This window comes from Cinclus cinclus, chromosome 5 (assembly GCF_963662255.1).
Source record: "Cinclus cinclus chromosome 5, bCinCin1.1, whole genome shotgun sequence".
NCBI lineage: Eukaryota > Metazoa > Chordata > Aves > Passeriformes > Cinclidae > Cinclus > Cinclus cinclus.
The window spans coordinates 49699158-49726615 of NC_085050.1; the positions used below are offsets into that span (position 1 = coordinate 49699158).

A 27458-nucleotide genomic window follows, 5' to 3' on the forward strand; every position below is an offset into this window, starting at 1 on the left:
ACATGTAGAATATATACTGAACTTCTTTGAAGTTCAGGTTTTCTTGAAAATACCTTCAATAGAGGTCAGGTATTTCTATTTTTAGAATAATGTGGCTGGGGTTTTGTGTTGTTGTTCTTGGGGGGTTTTTTGTGGTTTTTGTTTTTCTTCTTAAGACTCTGAGGAGTTTTCAGAATTATTCAGATGTAATCTGTGGATAAGTCTCCTTCATTGTGCAGAGATGGTGTAAGGTTTCTAGTTCATAATGCTGAGTGGCCTGATCGACCAGTGTCCATACTTTGAAGAAAATATAAGCCAAAACACACTCAAGCAGTGTGAGTGATACAGAAATTCATACCCTGTGAGTTCGAGCAGCAGGTTAATATAACTTTTAATCATATGAGACCACCAGTAAGGTAGTGATGGTGAGTCCTGATATTACTTGGAAAAAGATATTTTTTTATCTCTTTACGTATTTTTATGTCAGATCTCTAATTAAAGTTCTGGTTGACTCAACATTTAGGTCAAATGCAGAACTAGCTTTCCTTGATACCATTGTAAGAAATGGTAATGTTAGTGTATCTTTTGGATGCTCTTTTTACAGGGGGCATGGCTTCATGAAATGTCCATGGAGATTTGCTTTACTGTACTGAGCCATGAGAAAATTAAAAATGATGGAGTTAAGCCTGTGCACTGTTAGAATAAATGGTGATACCAGGATGCTCAGTTCCAGTTGCTAAGCTCTAGTCCAATTTTTAAAAAGCCATTGAAATTTTAATAATGGTAGGATTTCAAAGGATATATTGTCCAAGGAGAGGCTGCATCTTGATAGTGGAAATAGGTCTTCAGAAGTGAATGTTTGGGAACAGAACAGCTAGTATGGAATGTCTAGCTGGATGTGGAGGGGAAATTTGGAATCAAGGATAAGGAAGAGGCTGAGATACTTTATGCTTTCTTTGCATTAGTCTTCAACAGAAGGACTGGCTGTCTCAAGGGCAACCAGCCCCCTGATCTGGTAGGCAGGGATAGGGAGCTGAATAGATCACCTGCAATCCAGGAGGAAGTAATTAATGACCTGCTGTGCCACTTAGAAACTCGCAGCTCTCTGAGGCCAGATGGGGTTCACATGGAGGGACCAAGGGAGCTGGTGGAAGAGCTCACCAAGCACTGTCCACAATTTGTCTTCAGTCCTGGCTAATTTTGGGGGTCCCAGATGACTGGAGGTTGACCATGTGACACCCCACTATAAGAATGGTTAGAGAGGAGGATGGAGAGAACTACAGGCCTGTCAGCCTGACCTCAGTGCCAGGAAAATTTACAGAATGGATCGTGTTGAGTGTGATCATGCAGCATGTACTGGACAATGAGGGAATGAGGCCCAGCCAGCATGGATTCAGGAAAAGCAGGTCCTGCTTGGCCAGCCTGATCTCCTTTCATGACCAGGTGACCTGCCTAGTGGATGAGGGTCAGTTGAAAGTTGGACTTGATTATCTTGGAGGTATTTTCCAACTTTAGTGACTCTATGATTCTTAGTCTTTTCTCAGCCTACTGTAAATGACATAATAAATATCTTCTGGCCTTTAGTTCAGATACATGAGAGATTTCTTGCTTATCAGGGCTAAAAATCATTAGCTAGAAGCTGGTTTTAAATTGGTTTTGGTCTAGGTGCAATGAGATACCACCCAGAAGCCATACTTAAGTATTTTAATAAAATAATTTTCTACTTTTGGTATGTTTAAGTAAATTTTCCTATTGGCTGGGGTGGCACAGAACTGATAATATCTCTAAAATATCTTAAGCAGAAAAGATGAAGTTCTAGAAAAGACAGGAGCTCAGAAGTTTATTTTATTTTGTTAACCTTTATTGACTTGAAGATTAAAAACATTCATTGAGTCCTGTTAAAACAGTTAGGTTCAGATAGCAATATAATATTCTTCCCTAGTTAACCCTTTCCCCTGTTTACCTTTAACATATTTGCTACTTATTTGCTGCCTGGTAGAGAGAAATCATTGTTCTGCAAGTTCTACTCTTCTGTGTTGACGGACTAATTCAAAATTACCTAATATTGGCAAAAGTAGCCAGAGAAGCAGTGTATTTACTGAAATAACTGAAGACAAATGTATCAGTGTATTTACTGAAATAACTAAAGAAAAATGTGTGTGTGTATATAGACATAAGATCTCTTTGAAAACTGAAGTATTGCTTCACTTGTTCTATTATAGACAAAACTTTTATAAACTATGCCATATTAAAGGGAAATTAAAGGTGTGCAAGCAGTAAATTTTGACCTGATTTTTTAAAATGAAAATTTTTAAAACCCTTTTTTAAAAATATATGTATTATTATTAGTTAATGTATTTCTAGGAAATATATAAGTATTTTGAGCCTTTTCCTGCTCCTAGTGACAATGCATGTAAAACCTGTATTCATGTCCTTAGAATCAGTACCTTAATCATAAATTAGAAAGTACTTGTTACTGAATTATGACTAAAACATGATGATTAAATTTTCACCGCTCTTTGAAACCATCCTATTTTGTACTTTATAGGGGATTTTGGTTTTGTTTTGTTTTGTTTTTTGGGGTTTTTTTGGGTTTTTTTTTGTTTGTTTGGTTGGTTGGTTTTTTGTTTTATTTTTTTTTGGTTGGTTGGTTGGTTTTTGGTTGGTCTTTTAAAGAAAGGAACAGTTTTGCTTCATAAAATAAATACTAGTATATAAATTAATCTGATTTCTTAACTTCCCCAAAAGCAAAACTCAGTTTTTTGGAGTGAGGTCAGGTTGACATTGCTAATTGTAATGAATGTAGGTAAATCAGTTACATTACAGGAAGATTTGTTCCTAAATGTTTCATGCTGATCATTATTATCCTCATTCCACATCTTGTCAAAGCGAAAATGTATAGTATTAGAATAAAAGTATTATGTTAATTAAATACAATTTTGCATAATTTAAATTCTATTTAATGCTATGAATTTCTTCTGCTCTTGATGATTCTTATTTAAGTCTAAAAGCATATTTTCTGTTTTATTGTATGTTACTTTAAGATTATAGCACACAGAGTGCTGCTTTAATTTCATACTTTACCAGTATGATTACACTCATGGTTGTTTCTTCTGTTATTAATTGACCTGTGTAAATCAAATTATAGATCAAGATATAAACTATATCTAGCTAGTGTTTCAAACTGCACTCAGTATGCCACAATAAGAGTATTAAAATAGCATTAGTGATTCCCTCTGTTATCATAACTTTCACTGAAGCAGAATCATTGAAAAAACTGCTGAACATCTGCTTTAATGCCAATTTGTCTGTGAGCAGTTGATTTAGCTTTTAAGACTTTGTTTCCTTACCTGCCAGAAGGCAACAGAGGTATTTACCTACTCTATTCCTGGGATTAATTATCTGCACTGGGATTGGGCTGTTGTGGCTCCCCTATTTTCCATTAAAAAAATTGGAGCAAGGTAACTTGGTGCTCTGTAGCTAGGAGAGATTAGAAAAGAACTCAGATGGTGTTGGCTGCCAACTTCTTCTGAAGCTTTGGGACACTCAGACTTGAGGGTCAGAGTTCACTAGAGTGTCCTTTTGGCTGTGAATGACCCTCTAGGGCCAAGCTATGCCTTTGATGTTCAGCTCCTGAGGTTCCCTTAGGGAATGCAGAACAGCTGTGACACTCCAGAGAAAGTGCCACATACCTGCACCCAAGATGAGGATGTTGTCATTCCTGTCTTAAGAGCTAGGCAGTGCGTGTCTTTGCTCTCCTGCAGTTGGTTTGCATCTTGCCCCTTTTTAGTAATGCCAGAGGAATGGTGAGGAAGGAAGTCTCTGTACATCCTGTTCCTTTTTCTACAGCTCTGTCCTGTGGCTGAAAATACATCATGTAGTTGTTGTATCTCAAGCTACAGCTGTCACGCAGAAGTGCTGCAGCACTGAACATTAACATTAGACAAGTTTGATTGAAAACAACTCCTAAAAAAATTAAGCCAATCCTAATAAATATCAGAAAAGAAGCTTGAACCACTTACCTGCATCACATAACTGCAGCAGGTAAAAAAAAAAAAAAGAAGATAAAGATAAGCCAGGAGAGAAGACTTTTATTTCAGGAACCAACTTGGTTATGGACCAGCCCATCTTGCTAAAGTTAACTGGATGCCTACCACTACTTTCAGTGAGAGTAGCAGGTTGGTCTTCAGGAAGGATGTTTTATAGAGGTCAGATGTGGGATCACTCATCAGAACACATAGTTGAGTTGTGTGGAAAAGACATTTACCTCACTGAAAATTCATCTAATAATAGAACAAAAAGTAGAGAAGTGTTGGCTTTTTCCAGTTTTATTTAGTTTGAATGCAGTGTCAGGCAGATTTCACAGAGGTCATTATGGGAAATAATGCTTTTACAGTGATCTGTTTATGATAGATCTTAAGCACTACATTTTTACGATTTCTTTACAAAGTCTGAATCATTATATAATGTATTCAAATCAGAACACTTTGCTGAGTGTTTACCTAAGTGAAAAGAAATTTCTGGATTCTTGTCTTGCTGTAGTGTACTGTTTTTAGCAGATTTGCTGCTGGAGAAAGCAGCAGTTATGATAAAAGGAATTATATAAGAGGACTCCTGCTGAGAGTCCGTGCCATTGTACAGGGTGATACCAAACACTGCATTCCCCAGGGCAGGTACAATAATTAGCCACGGGACTGGCACTCAGTCTGAGGAATTAATTAGGACTGGAGGTGGTGTTAGAGAGAGGCAGAGCAGCCATAAAGAGTGTCAGGATCACTCTGGTCTGAAGCCTGTGTGATTTGATGTGAAATAGCAGCAGCTGGCTGTAACCTTAGGAAGTGCAAGAGAACAGCAGGTGGTAATTCCTGTCTCATTTACCATGTCTTCACAGGAACATGCAAGCTTGTGCAGCTTGGGTTTACTGGCAGGTCAGAAGGAAAATCCTAGAGAGGACTGTGACATTTACTATACTGAGCAAATGCAGTAGTCAAACTGGAGTGTATGCAGCACAGTGTAAAACCAGTAACACTGTTGTTTAACGCTATCATACTTGCCCCTGACATGGTTATGAGGACCTTATAATATTGACCTCATATGGACCAATGGACAAAGCTGAGAGTACTGTAAAAAATCTAGTCCTGCTAGTGGGAATTACATCCTTCAAGGCTGTGATGAATGTAACAGAACTGTTTCATCCAAGTAAAAAAATCAGATGGGGAATGTTCCAGCATCCCTCGGTTTTCTCAGTAGCCATTGTGTGGGGCAAGTAGGCTCTACCTACACTTCCAGGTGGGTAATGTTGTCCCACGGCTGTTGGCCTCTGTCAAGCATTGTGTTTTGCTTGGCATTTGGGCAAAAATGGCAGTGAGGCATGAAGCAACTGTGCTAATTTAGAAGCTGTAGCCAGCTAGCATTTCAGAGTGAGCTTGAGTAGCTGTCAGCAGAGGAATTTAGTAGACTAGTGGTTGCTGTTGATGACTGTAGTGTTTTGTATTCTGTTAGGGCCTCCCAGGGTGTAGAACCAGAGCCCTTCCTGTGTGCAGTTCAAGAATCAAACCAAATAAAGAGAAAATCGAGTAACTTTGAATCCATCGTTCAGAACAACTTTCGATAGGGAAAAAATAAAACAGATCCAGGGGATATTTGTGGCTATATTTATAGCAGAGTGACAGGAAAAGAACTCATTTTGTGGGAAGGATGACTATGCCTTTTTAGAAGCTCATTGTGTGCCAACATTATCTTTCATGGATGCTAGAGGGTGCAAGGCCTTCTAAAGCCTCCTCACATGCAAAAACTATGGACCTATTGTAGTGTCTTTGCTGGGTTTCATTTAGTGTTCCCATGTTTCTGGCTCTCTCCAAAGATATTTGTTATTCGTGGGGAGATGGTCCAGATCCAAATTGGCATTGCATGTATCTGACTGTTAGGTCTAAGATTATGACCACTTTGGGCAAAGGAAGGAAAGCTTTTTCCTACTTGGGAACAAACGGGAAGAAGTAACTAAGCTGCAAATGGAAGAATGGGACTGACCCTTTTCTCAAGTGTTGTTTATGTGGGCAGAAAAATGCAGTACTGGTAGCTAATCCTGAACTTGCCTGTGTGGTGTTGGGAAACGTTGGGAAAGCTGGGGCTGGACTGTGAAGTACTGAATGTAAATGGTTCTGTGTACAGCTAGACAGATCTTTCCAAAGTCTTTTATTTTATCTCAAGGAAAGAGAAAATCTTTCATGACAAGCCATTGTATTTTCTGAAGAAGTGCCTTTCTTAATTAATTCTCAATTCTCCTTCATGTTGAAGATGAAATAAATCAAAATTAATACGAGTTTAAAACATCAAATTGCAAATATGCTAATTTAGAGGTAACTGAAAATTATTGTGGTGTAATTCTAAAGGCTGATGAGTAAAAATGAAGTTGTTTAAAAATTTTCTGTTTATCCGTTTTTTCAATAAATGTCATTTATTGCTTTCTATTCATATATTACTTCTTATGTAGGTTTCTTGTTTGAGCTCATTTCCATTACATAGATATTGTAGATTTATCTAGAGGAGAAATGGATCATCTGCATAGCACGGCTAATGAGTCACAGATGTAAAGATGATTCTGACACATTACTGTCTAGTAACTTCTTCAACTTATATTCCATAATAAGATAAATGCAAACTTGATACATCTGTTTCCTAAATGATGTATCATTCCAGTCTTATCAGTGTCTCAGGAGTGAGTCCCTTTATATGTTGTGAGTTTTAGCCTTTTTTGGTTTTGTTTTGAGATTTTGTTTTGAGTTTTGTTTCTAAAGAGGAGAATTCAAGTCACTGAGTAATGTAGTTAGCCACACTGCAGTTCATCCCAATGAAGTGGGAAAGCTGCATTTAGCCACTGGCTTTATGGGATCAACTCACAGGGTCTCAGCTTCATCCCATGGATAAATAAAGATGCGAAATGCAACTCCAAGATGCTAATGAAGAACATGCATGCATAGAAAAGTTGCTCTGCCTTTTTTATAAAGACTGGTGCAGTCTGTGTGATCCACAGGCTCTCTGGTGTGATGAACAGAGCAAGTATTTGCACATTAAAAGAATCTGCTGCAGATGGCAGGCTGCCCTGGCCTGTTGGTGCTCCCCACCAGGCCATCTGGGTTGCAAAGAGCTCATGTACTACAGCAGCATGGGCTGCATGAGCAGAGCCTTCACACAGGACTCCTTAGGAGGGCCCTTGCCTGGCAGCAAGAGCAGGGCACAGCCTTCCCTTTAGGAGGTGCTAAGCTGGCATGGTGCAGCTGTTTGCTCCAGGAGGAGCCCCCAGAAGGGCTGTGCTACCAACTCTACCTTATAAAGGTGGTCTGTGGGCATATAGGAGGCTTAGAGTTCCCTGGCTGTATTTTATTTAATGTTCCTCAGCCTAATGCTTCTCTGCCATTGAACAAGCCTCTGCTTCTGATAGTGTGCTATACTAAAGGCAAGTAGAGGACCTAGGGATTTCCTCCTCTTTAGGAATTCACTGCTCAACTGCTTAAGGTTTTGCCTTTATCAGAAGGTTTAATTCACACCCTACAAAGCTGCTCAAGAAAGCTGTTGAACTGAGCGCAAAATTTCACCCCCTTATATTGTGACAGCAGGCCACAATCACCACATTCTTCCCTTTCTGTGCTAGTGCAGTACAACTTCTGCACATCTTGGTAGAACAGAATATGAGAAACCATATGTGGTGTACAGCAGTTGAGGGGTAAAAATGGATGTGAAAATACTGCTATGTATGTCTTGAAAACTCTGTCCATGGCCATTAAGGACTACCCAAGATCTAGCAGTAGATTTATGTTCCATGTTTATAGCAGTGTATGTGCTACCAGTTTATGTGCTGAATGTCATATGTTAAACAGAATGTGAGGAGCAGGATGTTAATTATGCAAAGCAGTTTAGAGTGTACTGCCATAGCTGTTGAGTTCAGCAGCAATCCAGAGTCAAGGCCTTCTACACAGGTCTGTTGAAGTGCTGTAGGACATTTCAATTGAAACAACTCCTCAGGCTGGATGATAGTCTTAACCATTTTCAAATGATCGTAACAATTTCTTGCAATTTTAAGGAAAGAGAACCTTCATGGGATTGTTCCTTCTAAAATCTCTTGATATTAGATCTCTTGCTTTGTGAAATATCAACTTGCATCCACAGTGCAGTGCAGTGCAGACCTAACTCTGTTTCCCATATGACACAGAGGCTGTTTCCTGTCCGTCGGCAGTGTGGGGTGTACTAAACGTAGTGTTCATTCTGTTCGTCTCTTAGTAAATTGTCTCTGTGATGTTTGTGTCGTGCTGTTCTCGTACCATGTTATGCTGTGTCCCTAGGGTCTGCCAGGCTTCCCCACAGTTGCTGCTCTGCACAGTAATCAGATCCTCACCGTCAAGGTTTGTGGCTGACATGTACCTGTTCAGTCAGGTCTCTCTGTATCAGCATAAAAGTGCACATGAAAAATTGTTTTTAACATGGAATACCAGTGAATTCTTATGGTGGACCTAAGCCAACCTTCACTGCCTTTGCATTGATCTAAGTACTCCTGATGCAGAGCGTGGAATCGAATCTATAACTATGTACACTTGGAAATGCCTACATTCCCCATGGTCTTGGTCAGTATTTTATTTTCAGATTAGTTTTTTTCTGTTTTGCTTCCCTGAGGCATACGTGAGTGTGGAAAATGTCAGTGAACTCTATACTGGTTACATGTAGAGTCAGATATTTGTGTTAGATATCAGAGGTTTAATCTGTACATCCAGATTTTTTCAAAGTGGATTTGCAAATTAAGCAGGAAGCAATCTGGTCAAGCTGGAACTTCAGACCTTATAAAAATAGCACCATTCTTCATGGCACACTATGCTGGTTAGAAAATCTGACTGAAAGTTGAACTGGTGCTTTGTCTGTAGAAGCTTTGCTGAAAGAACAACCTGTAAAAATACTGATTTTTAGAGCCCAGGTAATGAAAAAACTAATACACATGAAGAATTCTCATGCAAAATCTGCAGAGACCACAGTTATGCATTTAAGTCATTGTATGTGATTTAAATTATAGCAGTATGTCCTGTACAATAGAAATAATCTTTTTGCAAAAGAAAATGCACAGTTTCTTTCAGACAGAAGCACCAGTTCATATTATATTAGCTATTACAAATCTAATGAATATGTCTTTATTTCTTTCTCGGGCCTTCTGATGTCTGTTCTTCAATTCTCTCATCTCTGATCTTCAACCTTTGACCTCACCTGCCTGATCAGATGGTGTTTCCTAAAATCAATCATGGGTTTCTCTCTGCTGATCAGCAGCTCATTAAACGCCGCCTCATTAAGGTAGTGCTCCATCTCGCTGGAGTCTGGTTCTTCTTTACATTCAGTTTACTCTTTGCTGTACCTTTTTGTCAGATGCCTTCTTATAGCAGGTCGTTCACTTGAAAATGCTTTTAATTGAAGCAACTGTTAATGGTATTAACAGTTAAAAGACTATGGGTGGCTTTGCTAAGTGATCGATGTTTGAGATGCCAGCAGCTTTTTCCAAGGGTTTGCAGCGATGTGCTGGAAATAACTAAAGCACCATTTTGGGGTGTCTTTTCTTTTTTAGAGAGGAGGGTAATATGTTTTGACAACTCTCTTGAAAATTAACTTTTAAAAATTGATAGGTAAAAATGAAGAGAGTTAGCTAATGGTCACTATAAAACAGCCTCCCAAAACAGATGGAAAATTATGTACAACTTCATGAAGAAGCAGTTATTTTCCATGCTCAATATTGAAATCTATCCATGTATCATTCATGGGCTTGGAAAATCACTGTGCAAACCTGTATATTCTCAGATGCAACTTTTCTTTTTCACCTCAGCTTTCTTATGATTATGCAAATCATGAAGTAAACAGATGCTTATCAAAAAACAGTCACTTGCTCTGGAGTACTAGATGAGTAAAATATTTCAAGATCATCCCAAATTTTGGCACATGTGCTGTGGTAAAACAAGCAGTTTAGAATCTGAACCTTCTGCTCTATGGCTGATTGCACCAGACAGATACAAACTGATGGTCTTCAAGGCAAAGTGCTGTTTCTCCCATAAGCAGTGAAGAAGCCACTGTCCAGTTCATGGCAGCTTCTTCCAGCCTGTCTTCCAGCCTGCACTCTTTATGGGTGAATTGATGTGGTTTTATGTGGTTGATGCCTCTAAAGCATTTTTGTGATGAGTTTTTTATTGGTTTAGGGGGACCAAGGACAAGCTGGACCCCCTGGGCCTCCAGGACCACCAGGACCCAGAGGTCCCCCAGGAGATACTGGCAAAGATGGTCCTCGTGGGATGCCTGGCTTAACGGTGAGTTACTCTCTTGTTGCATTGATGTGTGCATTTCTCTCAAGTGTATGCCAGCCTAGTGTCAAAGACATTTTCTGAGGTAAGATTGGCAAGTAAGACTCAAGGAAGCTGAACCACAGGCTGGTTTCAAGGCATACTTGAAGTCAGTCACACAGCACAAGTCTATAGCAGGGCCAGAAGTAACACCAAGGTTCCTTGCCTCCCACCTCTGGCAGTTTCCCTGCACTTTCTAAGGTTTCTCAGTCGCTCACTGACATTGAATAGCTCTGTGAGGAGAGTCTGTCTCTTTCCACGAGTAATAAATATTTCTATTCAAACTTCAAGATAAAACTGAATTTGTAGCATGGATGTTCTTGACTTCTCACTTCTTAGTGGTTGAACCTCAAAAGTCATGGAATAAAGTAATAAACTGCTAATGCTGCGCAAGGTATGATGAAGTTTAGAGTTAGATACTGCAATCTTTAAACAACAAGAGCAGTACCATTTTCTTTGGTTCAGCCCCTGTATTTCATTAGGTCAAGCAGCAGAATCGAGTAGATTGTGTATTGTTCATTTTAGACACAGGATGATTCCCACACTTTTTAAACAGATGCCTAAACACATGACTTTTTAGAAAAGTATGTGTTTGATTTTGGTTTTTCTATTCTGTGGCCTCCTTAATTTTTATTCCTGTGGAAGAAGTACCTTGCTTTTCACTGTGAATGCCACTGTGTTATCAGTGTGGAAATGGAACCACAGACAGGAGAGAAACATGAAAAAGGAAATGACACATGTACAGATGCACACACACGTTCACATCCATGAAAAGTGAAGACTGTGGCCAAGAAGACTCACAGGGAACCAGCAAGGTGAGGACCAGCACTGGCAACAGAAATTGGTTTCTTGAAGAAAGAGCATCACTTGTCACATGAGGCCAGGATGGCATACTTTTTTCCTGCAGGGCCTTTTCAGCTAAAACTGAGAAAGAAAATATCTACACTCCTGCTCTAACCCTATTCAGATATTAACTGTCTAAATGTAATAAAGCATGACAATAGTAAGATGCCGCTAAAATTTCCTGTGAAAATCCAGCAAAACTGACCAGTTGAGACTTCTAGGACTCTAGGGCTGCTGCTGCTGTTGTTTTGGCTTGGGTTTTTTACCACTCCTGCCCTCATAAGTTCTAGCTCAAGGTTACAAAATTACATTAAAAGTCTGTCGTTCTCATGATGCTTTACTTCGGCAACTTTCTCATTTCTTTTTAGTCCTGTGGCACGTCAGGCTCTGGGCCACTCTGGGTCTCACTTATGTACTTCTGTTGTGGTTAAATGGACTGTGGTCGGCAGAGTTGGTGCTGGTTTGATCTAGTAAGGGCAAGACTGAAACCAGAATCCATTTCTGACTGCAGTGATAGTGTTTTAATAATTCGCATACATAGATGGGGCTGGCAGAATCAGCTGGCCTTGCTGATTACAGTGTGGCTGCGTGTTGGTTCGTGCTTTTTAGCAAAGGGATTATTAGTGTTTCTCATAACAGGAAAGTGATGCATTTTATGCAATGAGGTCAGTCCATTTTATAATAGTTCTGTAGTGATTTTGACTTTAAATGGCAAGAGAGAGTTTCTTTTTATAGTTTTTAAACTGTGTCTATCTTAAGCCCTATAACATTATGGAAAATCAGTGCATAATACTGCTTTAAAATCAGATACAAACAAGCACTCAGGTAGAAACCATCCAGTCTGCTGCCCCTCGCTACAGTTATGTACCCACAGGTTAATGTTCCTGATCCTCAGGAGGCTTGTTCCCCAATGGTTGTGGGATACACAGTCAAATAGGAGAGCTATAAAGAGAAACCTTAGGTGAGAGGGAAGGGCAGTGTCCTAGTTTGAAAGACAGGTATTTGCTAAAGAAAGGCAGAAGCCTCCCTCTGAAATGAAGAGTGTGATCCCTCCTCCCTACAAATTATTATAATTTTGGAATTAAGGGAGCTCTCAGGCAAAGATAGGGGGATAGGAATAACAGTTCTTTACTAGTATATCTAACAAGACAAACAAGAACAACAACAGCTATGAAATTACCCACAAACAGAACAGTAACTCAGTCCCAGTGTTTTTTGGCTGCAGGCACCTTTTCCCTGAGCTGCAGTTCCCGGTGCTGGGGGCGGGCAGGTCCCGCAGAGCCGCAGGAGGGCTGGGGGTGATGGCAGCGCTGTCCCAGGGGGAGAGAGAGATGGAGAGAGAGCTCTCCGCTCACGGTGTGGGTCCTGGTGCTCAGCAGAGTGCTGGATGGTGGCAGGTTACAGCGAGAGTTCGACAGCAGTGAGGATGGCTCCAGGCACTGGGATGGCAGAGATGGGGCAGAGGCGGCGATTTTCCCATACCAACATGCTACATCAAATTAAAATATCTTTAAATTGTAGGCATACATGTAGTTACAGATACAGGCACAGTATCATAGGTAGTTCACCCTAAAACAAGGTCTCCTTGGGGTATGCATCGGGTCTTTCCATCCCTTTGCATCACCTACCAGGTACAACCTGGTCCTTGAGCAAAAACAAGCCCCTGGATTGAATTGTCTTTGTTGGAGGCAGAGTTCACCTAGTTTTGCCTAGCATACCTCTCATGTGCACTACTGGAACCTTATCTCCATGTGGTATTCTCAAGGCTTCAGATTGGGCAGGGTCTGCTCTGTTAGTGGAACCTCAGGTGTTCACTAACCATGTGGCCTTTGGTAGATTAATCTCCCAGTTTTTGAAAGTCCCCCCACCCAGTGCCTTCAAGGTGGTTTTAAGCAGCCCATTGCACCGTTCCACTTTCCCAGCCGCTGGTGCGTGATAAGGAATGTGGTACACCCACTCGATGCCGTGTTCTCTGGCCCAGGTGTTTATGAGGCTGTTCTTGAAATGAGTTTTATTGTTTGACTCAATTCTCTCAGGGGTACCATGTCTCCAAAGGACTTGTTTTTCCAGGCCCAGGATGGTGTTGCGGGCAGTGGCATGAGGCACAGGGTAGGTCTCCAACCATCCAGTGGTGGCTTCCACCATGGTCAGCACATAGTGCTTGCCTTGGCGTGTCTGAGGCAGTGTGATGTAGTCAATCTGTCAGGCCTCCCCATACTTATATTTGGACCACCGCCCCCCATACCAGAGGGGCTTCACTCGCTTGGCTTGCTTGATGGCAGCACACGTCTCACAGTCATGGATAACCTGGGAAATACTGTCCATGGTGAGATCCACCCCTCGGTCTCGTGCCCACTTATAGGTAGCACCTCTGCCTTGGTGACCTGAGGCATCGTGGGCCCATCGAGCCAGGAACAACTCTCCCTTGTGTTGCCAGTCTAAGTCTATCTGTGACACCTCTATCCTTGCAGCCTGATCTACTTGCTCATTGTGTTGGTGCTCCTCATTAGCCCGACTCTTGGGGACATGGGCATCTGCATGACGGACCTTTACGGGTAGCTTCTCTACCCGACTGGCAATGTCTTTCCACTCATCAGCAGCCCAGATTGGTTTTCCCCTACGTTGCCAGTTAGCTTTTTTCCATCTTTCCAGCCAGCCCCACAGAGCATTGGCTACCATCCATGAATCAGTGTAAAGGTAGAGCTTTGGCCACTTCTCTCTTTCAGCAATGTCCAGGGCCAGCTGAACGGCTTTGAGTTCAGCAAGTTGGCTTGATCCACCTTCTCCTTCAGTAGCTTGTGCAACCTGTCGTGTGGGGCTCCATACGGCTGCTTTCCACTTCCGGTTCATCCCCACGATGCGACAGGAACCGTCAGTGAAAAGAGCATAGCGAGTTTCATCTGCTGGCAGTTGGTTGTATGGTGGGGCTTCATCAGCCCGGGTCACTTGTTCTTGCTTCTTTTCATCGGCAAGACCAAAATTTTCATCTTCTGGCCAGTTTGTAATTATTTCCAAAATCCCAGGGCGATTTGGGTTTCCGATACGGGCGCGCTGTGTGATGAGGGCAATCCACTTGCTCCATGTGGCATCGGTGGCGTGGTGGGTAGAGGGGACCTTCCCTTTAAACATCCACCCCAGCACTGGTCGTCGGGGTGCCAGGAGGAGCTGTGCTTCTGTGCCAATCACCTCTGAGACAGCTTGAACTCCTTCATAAGCAGCCAAGATCTCCTTCTCTGTTGGGGTGTAGTTGGCTTCAGACCCTCTGTAACTTCAGCTCCAGAATCCCAGAGGTCGGCCTCGGGTCTCACCAGGTACCTTCTGCCAAAGGCTCCAGGACAAGCCCTTGTTCCTGCATAGCTGCAGGAGGGCTGGGACTGATGGCAGCAGCCCATGTGGGAGAGAGAGATGGAGAGACCCCTCTGCTCACGGTGTGGGTCCTGGTGCTCAGCAGAGTGCTGGATGGTGGCAGGTTACAGCGAGATGGGAGCAGGGCAGGGTCCCACAGCAGTGAGGATGGCTCCCGACGCTGGGATGACAGGGATGGAGCTGAGGCAGCAATCGTCCTTCTCGTCCAAACTCCGCAGGTGAAATGGGGGCCGAGCCAGAGCCTTCCACTTCCTCTTCTGGCTGTTTGAACCTTGAGGGGTTTCCCTCTTCCCTCCCCTTCCCCCTGTCACTAGAGCCCAATCAACAGGTATCTTAGCATGACAATGGGGAAAACTTCCACAGAGGGAAAAGGGGAAAAAACAACCCCCAACAGAGAGCTTTATTTTTGAGCTAAAGACATGCGTGGAACTTTCAGCTGGTGAGCTGGAAACGGCAGCTCTACTGTGTTATGAGATGGGGTGTTGCAGAATCACACAGTTATAGGAGGATGTCCTTAGAGTGACCAATGACAATTAGACAGACATTGCCTCTTCTGCAGGGTTGGATAAAGCAGGGCTTCTGTTCCAGCCTGTCCTTCTCAAGCAAGAAGGTTTACAATCGCCACAAGTATAAAGTGGTGTTTTGGGGCAGTGACCAGCCAGAAACCTGTGCCTCCGTAGCTTCTTTCTCCCAGCTGTCCTTGGTGTGTTTGCAGATGCTGCATGTTTGCTTCTGAGTGCAGTTCACGCATACCCAGATAAGCAGTTCTGATTCTTTTCAGTTGCCAGGAACAATGACATCAGAGCAGTTCTCATCAATTTTACGACAGGCTTTCTTTTATTACAAAGCTGCTGCAGAAGACCCTGCAGCTGTGCTGATACAATAGTGCATGGACTCCCCTGTACTCAGTTGTCTTTTCAAGGCATTGATGTATAAACCAGACCACTAAAATGATAGGAGCTCTGCTTTTTTGGGATGGGTATTTTTAGCCTTTATTGTTTGACTGATATGTCATACACTGATTTTAATGTCTTTACAGAGAGATGTATGTGTTCATATGGGAAGAAAGGGGAGAAGATAGATTCTGATTGTATGTAGAGCTGTGCCCACAAAAAGAGAATACATTGGAGAAATGATGGGTTACCATTTTGAAAGCCAGTCTAGGTATTTAACAGATGAGTAATTATTTCATGGCTTCAAAATACTAATATTCATGGTTTTACAGAACGTGGTAATTGACAACAGTAAATTATGCCTGCTGACTGAGGTGATGACAAAGACCAGTAATCTTGGAATGTTTATACTGTGGGATACAGTGCATATGTGAAATTAACCTTTCCCTGTGTCTTTTTGCACAGTGGAATGTAATATTATGTTTGGAACCAAGGGACAGAGTCAGAACACCAATACTTTACATGATTGTGAAGCAGTACTTTTAAAGATGTCTGTGGTTTGGACTACCAGGTTAAAAAGCAAAAAAGTAATATTTTTAATGTGCAGTTAGCTGCCATACCTGTTTAAGAATGAAATTTTTAAGGTACTTTATTACTAGATAGAAAACTGGAATCAAGATGTTTTGCTGAAATTATTCACTCCTGTTTTTTATTCAAAGGGTGAGCCAGGAAAACCAGGAGAACAAGGATTGACAGTAAGTATTCTTCCATTTTTCTAAGAAAATGTAGAATGACATATACCGATTAAAATCGGAAATTCCAAAAAGCTCTATGGCTGTGTATTTCCTGACTTTACTTTGTCACGGGCTATTTGAGGCCTTGTTTGTGAAGAAAACACAAGAAAGAAAGCATCCTCTGTTTAAATACAGTCACCTGTTACATAAGACCAATTTCTTTAAGCTTGGAAAAGCAGAAGGAAACAAAACAGCTAAGGGCACAGTAAAACAATTCTCAGTTCCTGGTCCCCTCTTAACCCTGTCTCTGAAGCTGAGATGTTTCTACCTTGAGACCACTGGGCAGCACAGGAACTATCTGTGTGTCTTACTGACCAAAATTCAAGCTGTCTCTGTGTCAAGGGTGCTGGATCTTTGCTTGACATAACAGTGAAGAGGCAGCACTGAAATGCTTAAAAAGTTCTTCTGTTCTGAGATTTCAGTTTTTTTCCTCTGTTTTTGTCAAATGCTTCCAATTCATTTGGATTTAAATTGAAGCTCCACTGATTGCAAATCAGCTTTAGCCACTGGTTAAGACCTCATACATTTCTGCCCGTCACATATTCCTGGTACGGTGGAACATGCAGTGCTTTTTCTCCCTTAAGGTCTCTCTAAACACTGTCATTTTTATTTTTATGAGAGGTGGCAGATTGTAGCTTGGGGCATGTGGTTTTGATTCCTGAGTGCTTCTGAGGAGGAAGATTATCAGTAATAATCAGCTCAACAATCAGTTCAGATATAATTGCTGTCTGAATTTGTGAAGATTTAAACAGGTGTGATACTTTACTTTGACAAATTGCAAAATGTTTTCAATTGACAAAACCTAATACCTTTTTAAGGAAAAGAAATGAAGATTCTGAGACTTAGGTATCTGCTGTGATCAGGTTGTTAAAGTCCTGTACTTTTTCATTTTGCAGTAAACGTAAAGCCTCCCAAAGGTACTACCTCGTGTTTTAGCATGCTACTGGGCTCTTTTTTACTCGCTTCTTTTGGTTTCTGAGCAGCTGTGAAGAATAGATGCAATAGCTAGGAAGGGAGTTATTTTGGTTTGTTTTCTTGTATTTGGAATATTCTGCAATTTGACCTCTGGACAGAACTCAGGTTCTGCAGAAGTGTCTTTCTATTCAAGACCAGATCTGCAGAGTCACGGGATTTTTGAGGTCTTTTAAACCATTACCTTTTAATCCCCATGTTCAGAGCATTCCCACTGCTCTAACATAACCATCCATCTGTGTGTAAAAACTAAAAACTGCTACTAATCTGTTTTTCTAAATGCAGATGTGTTTAGATAGGAAGAAAAGGTGCTTAAAAATCAAATCAGCAAGCCTGCATTGGAGAAAGATTGCAGATTACATGAGTTTCCAACTTCAAATATCTGCTTGAAAAGTCAGTCTGATATCTTAAATGTTAGGTTATGTATAGATCAAGTAAAGAGCATCAGAGTATCAGAGAGGTAATTAGTTTCTTTTTATTCTTCTTGGTGCTTCTGACATATTCTTTATGTTAGTACAGATTTGCAGACTTCTCTTCACCATGGAAAACGTTACAATTATTCAGGGACTGTTTAGCTGTTTCTGACAATTTCTGCATGCATTTCATGAATTTCCATACTGGAATTTAAGATACTTCTCCAGGAATAGCTGATTTCCCAACGTGTATGTTAGAAACGTGTATGTTATGTTATTGCACTGCTAGAAAAAATAATATATTGTGTGGTGAGGTGCACAGATCTTTTCCTGCCTGAGTTTCTTTTTGTGCATTTTTCACCTATTTTTTAAAAGTAAAGGAAAATGGAGATCTCTGCCCTGAGCAGTTTCTATATTATTTCTCCAGGAATTCTTCTGTAAGGACTTGCCTTTGTTTCACACCAAGAGTCTCTAGTCTGAGTTAGCTTCCTGATTTTCTTCTCAAAGAAATTAAAACTCAGAATTCAATGAGTTCCATAAAGTGCTACCAGTCCTGGTCTCCCAAAAGTCCATACATTGGAGTGTGCTGTGGTTTGCTACTTGCCCACCTGTCCAAGGCCTTTTCCAGTAAGAAGCAAGTACTGTGGCATATATTTTGATTCTTCCTCTGAGGTGGAGGCAGAATGCTGCCAAGAAGAGCACTAAATGCTGGGAGAGAATCCATACAGTTTGGGTGACATGCTGAAAGTTGTGGAAGATGAGGGCTATTTATGGCCTGTAGGGTCGCATTCTCTGGTGCTTTAAACCACAGTGCTGTTCAAGTTAAGGATAGAAACAAGCCTGACCTATGGGTTATAATGATGAGGACAGAACATTTTTATCTTTCAAAAGCATTTTTACACCTGTATTTGTTAGCATGCCTTGGTACTTCTACATGAATGTACATATTATTGATAGGGCTGGTAATTTTAGTATGAATCTGTGAACTAACAATGGCATATCTTAAAATTACTTAGTTTTCTATTTTATCACAAAAGAAGGGGAATAAATTTCTTAAAGAGTACAAGATAGGCCAACACAAATAGATTGCAGTGTTTTCCAGCTTGTTCCTCAGGATGTACCATGAGCCTATGACACAGGCTGAGTAATGTGTGAACTACTGTGTGAATTGATATATACAGGTAACCAGGGCAACCACGAAGCCACAGCTGAAATGCAAAGAGTAGATTTATTTCATCACCTCACCAACAGCACCAGGCAGCTGAGACACACAGAGACACAGCTCCATTAAGCTGAGTTTATCCTAGTGAAAAGAGACACACAGGGATACAGGCTCTGTAATGCTGAGTTCATCCTAGTGCACAGCAGGGGTGGGCTGGGGCTGGTGCTCACCCCAATATATCAAAGGTTTCCTGCTGAAGCAGTTTATCACAAGGCTGTGCTTCTATGATCACTCCTTCTCCCAGCAGAAGGCTCAAATATGTCTGTGGTGGTGTGTTATCTCCATACAGCATTTCTGCTTCTCAAAACAGGCAGAGGATGAACAACAGTAGACATGGTAACTGGAATTTCCCCGTTAAATTCTTAGCATTCCCAGCTGCAAGGTCACTTTAAGTGAAATTATTTCCTCCTTAACAAATCTTGTATGTTTAACCCTTTCCTCCCAACGCCTGCAACAATATGTACCTTGATTTACAGAAAGCTGAAATTATTATGCATTTGGAATTTTTGGATTGTTCATGTTCTCCTTTCAATGAAACAGAAAATCCAGTGACTCAAGTGAAAAGGTGGCAATTTGCTGCAACTTAGAATCTGCTGCTGTGTTTTTCTTCATATTTAATGAAGTTCTGTGTTAGCAAATAAAAAAGAGAAAAAGATATTTCAGAGTTATGAGAGAGGGCAATAATAACTTTTCTCCCTCTCAGGCAGGAGAGTTTTGCTAAGACCATATGCAGAGAATGACAGTGTTTGCATTCTCTGACATGAATTTGGCCTTGGCTCAAGAGAGTTCAAGACAAGGAATGGCCTTTCTTTTTCCCTATTTCCCTTGTAAAAATATGTATGGGTTATGGCATGGTGGTGGGACAGTTTAGGATGTGGGAGATTCAGTTATTTCTTATAGGAGTCTCTCATTCTCCTTTAAAAGTTATTCCAGGTTGTCTATGTGGCAGCATGCTTCTTTTGCTCATCTGTCCTTGAGGTTTAGATATTTGGGAGAACTCTTTGCAAGGGTTTTTTGACTCTCTATATTGCTGTGTCAGGAAGAATAGGTTTGCTCTTGGAGCCAAGAAATTTCAGTTTCTTTTTAGGTGAAATGGGGGTTTAGGTTGTAAAGATGTGATTGCATGCCTCTTTAATGTTAGAAGAGAATGAAAGAATGACTAGTAGTTGAAATTTGTGTCTGGTTTCCATGACATTTGAAAGCCCTGCAGATGTACTTTCTTCAAGAGCTGAAGGTATCATTCCTCTGTGCACAAAGGATTGAGAATTCAGGGGGAGGCCAAGTAGTGGGGTGACCAAAGGGATTAAGTTTTGAAATATTATGTGGAACTAGAAAAATGTATGCTACTCAAGAGAGAAGGCCAGTAGTTTCCATGGCTTTTCAACCTTTTCAGATAAAGTTGTGTCCTTTCTCTCGTAATTTGTCCTGTTTCCCCTGCCATTTGTCTGCAATTCTTGGTGATACAGACTCTTAAATACCATACAAGAATTTTTCCATTTTATTTTCTTATTTTAAGAGAACAATAATACATGAATTTGTGATTCTTTTCTACCCAAGAGTTAGGATTTCTGATTGCAGACTATTTATGAGAACTTAAGAGTCAGTGATGGAAAATATTAAAGGCTGACACTGTCAGATGAACATGTTCAGATTCAGAAACTGCAGTGGGATAGAAGGTGTTAATGGGATGGTTTTGTTCCTGATTTCCACGTGGGAGGGGTTTTTTGTGCTTTTATGTGTAAAATATTTTGAACTAGTTCATATTAATAAAAAATCTGGAATATTAAAATATGCTATGTTTTCAGTTCCCTTTTTTTTTCGGAAGTAAATTTAAACATGTTTAGTGTACAACTATTTCTTGTCAGAAAAGAAAACCTCACTGTATTATTTTCCTCCCCAAAATGGGCCCTAAGGACAGATAAGTAATTTTGCATATGTTTTATATGAACAGAACACTCCAGAATAAGTGGAGAACACAGGTAAGGCTGTCTCTTTGCAAAAGAAATCTATACTATGATGATTAAGGCAAATGCAAAATCCCTCTACTTTAAGATACATTGTTTTCCAAATGTTTTCCAAACTAGTGCTTTTGTGCGTATACAGACTTGCTGGGCTTCTATTCAAGAAAGTAAAACATAATGTTATTGTTTTCCCTGGTTATTCAGAAAAAGGAGGATGTTCTTCCAAAGGGTATAGCCATATTTGTGAAAGACAGTGGAAAAGTGTAACCTTGCAGTTAAGTCTGCAGAATGTCATATCTTTAAAATGAATTAATACTATTTTTCATCTTACATTAAAATGAATTCTCAGGAATCAGGCAGAATTGTCCAGTTCTGCTGGTTTCAATCCAGCCTTTCAGGCCAATGGTCAAGGCCAGATTCTCAGCTGCTGTGAATCTTCATAGATGTTCTGGGAAGCTACTAATTTTGATTTTGTTTTCAATGGCCAGAGTTCTGTAGGTGCCTTCTTTGTTTTATTCTGGTAACATGTTCATAGTAAATTTTATAGGGTGTTGTTCCAAGGCTGTTTAGCTGCAAAAGTTTATGAGAACTAATGGAAACAGATGAAATGGAAATTCTCAGGTTTTGCCTTTCACAGCAACTATTCTTTTTTTCCTTTTTTTCACCAGTACAGTTGCACTGGGCTTAATTTGCTGGAGATCTCAGGGAAAACAGGCGTTTTATAACCTCTGCACTTCAGTAATGGCTGCCACAAAAAATTACTAAAAGAATGAAGAAGCTCTTATTGAGCACTAATGAATAGTTATTGCAGCAATTTTCATCCATTAAGGTGGATAGCATGGGAGGGGGTCACTCCTTTTTAAGAAGTTATAAGAGATTTTTCATCATAATCTCTTAAGCGATCATTCTTATATCTAGGGGATGCATCAATATTACAGCATTGAACATTTCAGTACTAGCAATCTTGAAACTGTAATCTTTATGAAACACTCCTCAACGATGCAGGTACATATTTTCAGAGTTTTGCACAAAATAAATGGGATCCAGACACAGGCTCCAGTGAAATGCAGATGAATGCTTTGTATGAAACATGCTTCATCTTGATGTATATTTGCTAGTTCAGGTTTCCATTTTCAGTTCTTTATGCCATTAGACTGGTAAGAAACTGGTTTGTGAGGAAAAGGAAGAGATCATCCCCCTCTGCTTGGCACTGATGAGGCTGCACACAGAGTGCTGTGTCCAGTTTTGGGCCAGTCACTACAGGAAGGACATCGAGACACTGTAGTGTTCAGAGAAGGGCAGTGGAGCTGGGGAAGAGTCCGGAGCATAGGTCCTGTGAGGAGCAGCTGAAGGAGCTGAGCATGTTTTGCCTGGACAAAAGGAGGCTCATTGGGGGACCTTGTTGTCTACAACTACCTGAAAGGAGGTTGCAGCTAGATGGGGTTTGATCTCTTCTCTCAAGTAACAAGTGATAGGACAAGAGGAAAGTGCCTCAAGTTGCATTAGCGGAGGTTTAGATTGGCTATTACAAAACATTTCTTCATGGAAAAAGTTGTCGAACATTGGACCAGGCTGCCCAGGGAAGTGGTTGAATCAGCACCCATGGAGCTATTTAGGAGGTGCATAGATGTGGCAGTCAGGGACATGACTTAGTGATGGACTTGGCAGTGTTAGGTTAACAGATGGGCTCAATGATCTTAAACATATTTTCCAATCTAAACAATTCCATTATTCTGTTCTAAGTGTTTAATGATTCTTACAGACAAGCAAAGGGAAAATACTATTCTCAGGAACAGTCCTGGAACTTCTTTTGTTTCATAGAAATATAGACACAATACTTCCCAGAGGTCTTCTGGTTACAGAGAGCTTTTACTTTCATAGAAGGTATGGAAGTAAAAAAATTCTTCTGGTTGTTTAGTTGCTCTTTGGTTGTGGTTTTTTGGTTTTATTTTGTTTGCAAGGCTTTGGAATAAGAGAGTTTTTGTATGACAGAGTATTGTACCATTGTGACCTTTTTTGCTTTATAACTTACTCAATATACAAAAACATTAATGTTTTCATTATGTTTTTGTTAGGCATTTTCATTTGGTGTTTGTGCTCGTTGTCCATGAACTCTTAACACCTTATAAAACAAATCATTATTCCTGCCCCAGACCTGCAAATTGAAAATGCCCCAACATTTTAATTCATACATGTCTTCAAAGATTAAGCAACTGAGTCCCTAGAAATTGAATACAAAAGCATCTTGAGAGGGTTGCTAATGTATCACACCCTGAATTACTCTCTTTAAAACTGCAACTTTAACTTTTACAGGGCAGAATTTTCTTACTTTGCAGCTTGCTGAAACACAGGGAACATATGATATGAAGCATAAAAGGAAAATATAATTGTAACATTAGAAATGAGGTGTAGTAAGAGTGCTGGACTCCAAACTTTCTTTTAACTACACTTAGGTAAATCTTTTCAATTTGGATTGTTGGGGGGGGGGGAAGGATTTTGTTTGCTTGTTTGTCGGCTTTTTTGTTAGTTTTTGATGTGTTTTGTTTTGTAGGGTGTTTTTTTGTTTGTTTGTTTAATTGACTCTGAATAGTTACTTGTTAAGGACTAATTGAAATTTCCAACTTAATTCAATAATTTCTATAATGCAAAGACTTGACTTGCTACAGTCTCTGGAGGGTTGGTTGATTTCCAAAAACATTGATTGAAGAATGCCACCCATAATGAAAATATTTTACCTTTTAAAAGACCCACTTGCATAGAAGACTTTGGTACACATTTATTCTTAGTTACCCAGTTTTCCAAGTGTTTACGTATTATCAATAATTCTCCTTCTCCAGAGAAACACAGAGGGGAGTTGAATTTCTTTGGAGCAACACACCTTAATTTTCCGTGCTCCTACTGAGGAGTTACTTGAATGAGAACCTAATTCAGTGAAGCCCTGCAATAAGTTGTCACAGCTGCCTAGCTAGTTTAGTCAATTGGACATGATGGCAAAGGACTCTCCTGAAATGTTCATGACTGCTGAAAGAGCAAGAACTGTTTTTTATTTTCATTATATTTAGTTATCTTCCTATTCTGGGCAAGTCTTGCGACCAACATTTTCAGCCTTCTCAACCGAAGTTCCTCTGTGAATATGTGTCAATTTGAGGGAAAGTGGCATAATGCTCAAAAATGCTCAGCAGTCACTTCATCTGAACAGTTCTCACAAACTTGTTTCGGAATTTTTGAAGCCTAGATGGTCTTTATAAAATGAACTTTCTGACATCAATAGCCAGTGGTTTAGGAGTTGTTTCTAAGCATCCCTTTGTGGAAACACTGGCAGCTTTCAATGAGGCAGGCAAAAGACAAATATTTGCTTAGACTATTATGGAGTGATGTGTTGTTCAATGACAGATACCATATCTATGTATATGTAGTTAGGAAGTGAAAGAATTCTGTGTGTCTGGGATTGTTTTGTTTTCTTGATCAGCTGATGGTTTTAAAGGGTTGTGTATTTCTGTTTTACCTCCTTCATATACCCAGATGTGATGGTGACAGAGGCTGAGTGGCCTTATGTTACCTGTGGGGTAGATGGAGCCTCCAGTTGGTGGAGATGACAGCAGGTTCCATGTGTGTGTGGTCACTGCAGATCCAGGCTGATTCGGGCTTCAGGGGAGTGAGGTGGGGACCTGAGGCAGCAGCTCTGCACTGACTGCCAGGACCCAGGGGCAGAATATCTGTCCAGAGGGAAGGTTAGCTGAGCCTGCATTTGCAAAGCATCCCTTTGGTTGTGCTGGAGCAAACAGCAGAGCTAGGATATTGCTGCAGCTGTTACGGAACACAGAACAACTGAAGAAAAACAAAGAAAAACATCAAGAGGAAGCATCCTGAGCAATTGGTTGGTAACATTCACATATTTCTTGCCTTCTGCTTCTGTCCCAAGACCTACACAGAGATTTTGATTGCTGGTCTTATTGTCTGTTCATCAAGTGGGTACCACGGGATGCTCCCCAGTTCATCCCCAGTTACTCTCCCCAGAATAATACGGGGGAAAAATTCACATGTTCATGTGGAATTTTCTACATAGATTCTTTTAAAAGCTGTCATTTATACCTCTGGAAATAAGTTAAAGCCCTGTTGGTTTGTTTTGTTTGTTTGTTTGGTTTGTTTTTGCTTTTGTTGTTGGTTGGTAGGGTTTTTTTTGTTTTATGGCGTTTTTGTAAGTTATTGATATTTTTTAGTCTTTCTTATTTTTTTCTTTCTATGAGATTTATTTACTTATTTATTTCTATCTCTCCAGTGTCATTCTGTGGCTTGATCAGAGATTTTAGGTAATTCTAGAAAAATAAGCACAATTCTGAGGTGTTCTATAGTTTTTTGTTTTGGTTTGGTTTTTTAAGAAGTTTTCTGTTAAATGGCTGCTGGCTTATGTGGGGAGGGACAAGAGCTGTCAGTGAATGACTTGTTAAGTTTCCAATCTTTGGGCTTCTTTCCCAGTGCTAGGGAGCAGTGCTTTAAAGACAAATGGTTTCTATTATGGATATGTTTTGCAGTCAGAACATTCTAAGAATAAGAAAGACTTGTTATCCTGTGTAAATTGTGAAATGTATGAATGTAGGTAAGCTTTTATTTGAAATTGTTTTTTTGAGTCAATACCATACAATTTCTGAAGGTAGCTGTACTGTTGAGGACTGTTCTTGTCATCAGGTGGTTCAGTGGGCTTGAAACACCAGGGCTACTCCAAGTCTGAGTAAAGGCTTAAGTACCAGAAGTGGAAAACTTCTAATTGCATAAGATATTTATTGATAAGTATCTGCTTCTTCTTTTCTCTGATTTCTCCAAATGATTAAGTCACCATAAGAGCAAGACTATGATACTGTGTAAATATTTTCATATTCAGTAACTCATCTGGAGAAGCTGGAATTATGTCAAGGGTGAGGAGGAAGTGCTAGGAAAAAATGTTTTCTGCAACGTCTTGAATTATATCCATTCCACAGGCTGACAGCTGCAAGCATCAGGCATAAAATCCTCAACAGAGAATATATTTAACAGGTTGCTTTGGGGGCTAATACTAGTAAGTGGATTATCATTTTACCTTCATACAGTAGTATTGTATTAAGGGCTCCCAAATGGTAATTTAATGTAGCTGAAGGTCTTTAGAAGGTTTAAATAGTTTCTTAAGTAGATAGAAACTGATATATCCATTCCTTGGACATAAAAATAGCAGTTATGAGCTATGAAGGGGGTCTTCAGTTGTTCTGTAGTCAGTTTGGCCTACTGATGGAGGGATTTTTCCCAAGACCTGAAATCACCCTGATATGCAGCAGGTTAGTTTGCAACAGGTCAACAGACAACTGCTGCCCAGCATGTAGACATTTGGAGCCTATTTTGATAATGTTGCTGTATGAAGGCACTAGTTTGAGCATTAATTTCATGGCATTTTTAAAATGCTGGACAAACTTGCATATTTCACTCCGAGGAAGAGAAGGATGGTGTCAGGCACTTGAAGAAAGGGAAAAACAGTGTTTGTAGACTTTTTGTTATATTTGTGGTTCCTTTCCCAGCAGATCACTCACTCTCAGGCACTTAGTGAAAAGAAGACTTGATTTAAACAGCAGTTTTTGTGAAACACTGTGAGTTAGGGACATTTTTCTCCATCTGAAGAAGCAGATGCTCACTATATTCATTGCTCTGACCATCACCTGTGCTGAGTACTTGGGTACTTCCATTTTCTTTTGAAGGCAAGGGAGTAAAATTGTCACCTTCCACCTCACAGGTGGGTTTCCTTTATCAGAATCTGTCTCTACAGTCTAAAGGAGATGCTCACAATACTTTCTGTTAAAACAATCAGGCAAAAGTTTCAAGAAGCAACATTGATCTGTGCTTTTGCAAAGTTTCATGCCAAACCTTAGACATACCAATCCACATTAAAACCTGCAAAGCATTCATCCACATCAGTGGATGCAGCGCTCAGGATTGCCACCAGCAGAGCTTTTCCTTGTTAGCTGTTTAAAGTTGCATGGGAGCAATGTTACAACAAGCCCTGCATCTAGCAACAGTGGAGAATTCTGCCTGACTTCACACTAATTTAAGAATAAAATCAGCATCACATTTTGAAGCAGAAATCCTTTTGTTTCCCTGAATAATTGCATTTCTGGTATCAATCAGTTCTTCTTTTATTCTTTCTCACATCAGAAGGATTTGGATTTCCCAGTTCTTGTGTTATGTTTTGCACCCTCATGGACTCTGAATTCACCTGCTTGATACGGCACCAGCACCCATAGTAGGAACCTGGGGACAAAAGTGCATAGAGCTAGCTGTGGTGGACATGGTCTGGCTGTTACCAAAACAGATTGCCAAACTGTCTGAGACATGGTTGGTTGATCTATTTTCTATCCATTCCTCTGTGTTCCACTATGGCCACCTGGGTATTTCAGAGACACCAGATGAGAAATGGGTCCTCTTAATATCAACAAGACTTTGACTCTTGTGTGACATTAGGGAAGGTTAAGCTTTCCTGAACTGAGATAGCTCTTCCTGCCTTTTCAGCTCATGGGGTCAAAATGGTAGTTCTTTGCTTCCTAAGAGCATTCCTAATGATTTCTGAAGTTAAAGATTTTTCTCTTCACTTGCAAATGATGGCACATGTGACAAGTTGGGTGTAACACAGTCATG

The 27458-nt window shown here is 40.4% G+C and overlaps 1 protein-coding gene across 1 annotated transcript in view; it reads left to right on the plus strand.

The window, feature by feature from the left end:
- COL25A1 (collagen type XXV alpha 1 chain) overlaps positions 1 to 27458 on the plus strand; it is a 295085-nt gene that overhangs the window by 198958 nt on the left and 68669 nt on the right. Inside the window, exons 8-10 of the mRNA XM_062493773.1 lie at positions 8319 to 8378; positions 10200 to 10307; positions 16162 to 16197. Coding sequence (XP_062349757.1) covers positions 8319 to 8378; positions 10200 to 10307; positions 16162 to 16197 — 204 coding nt within the window. The remainder of the gene's footprint in view (positions 1 to 8318; positions 8379 to 10199; positions 10308 to 16161; positions 16198 to 27458) is intronic.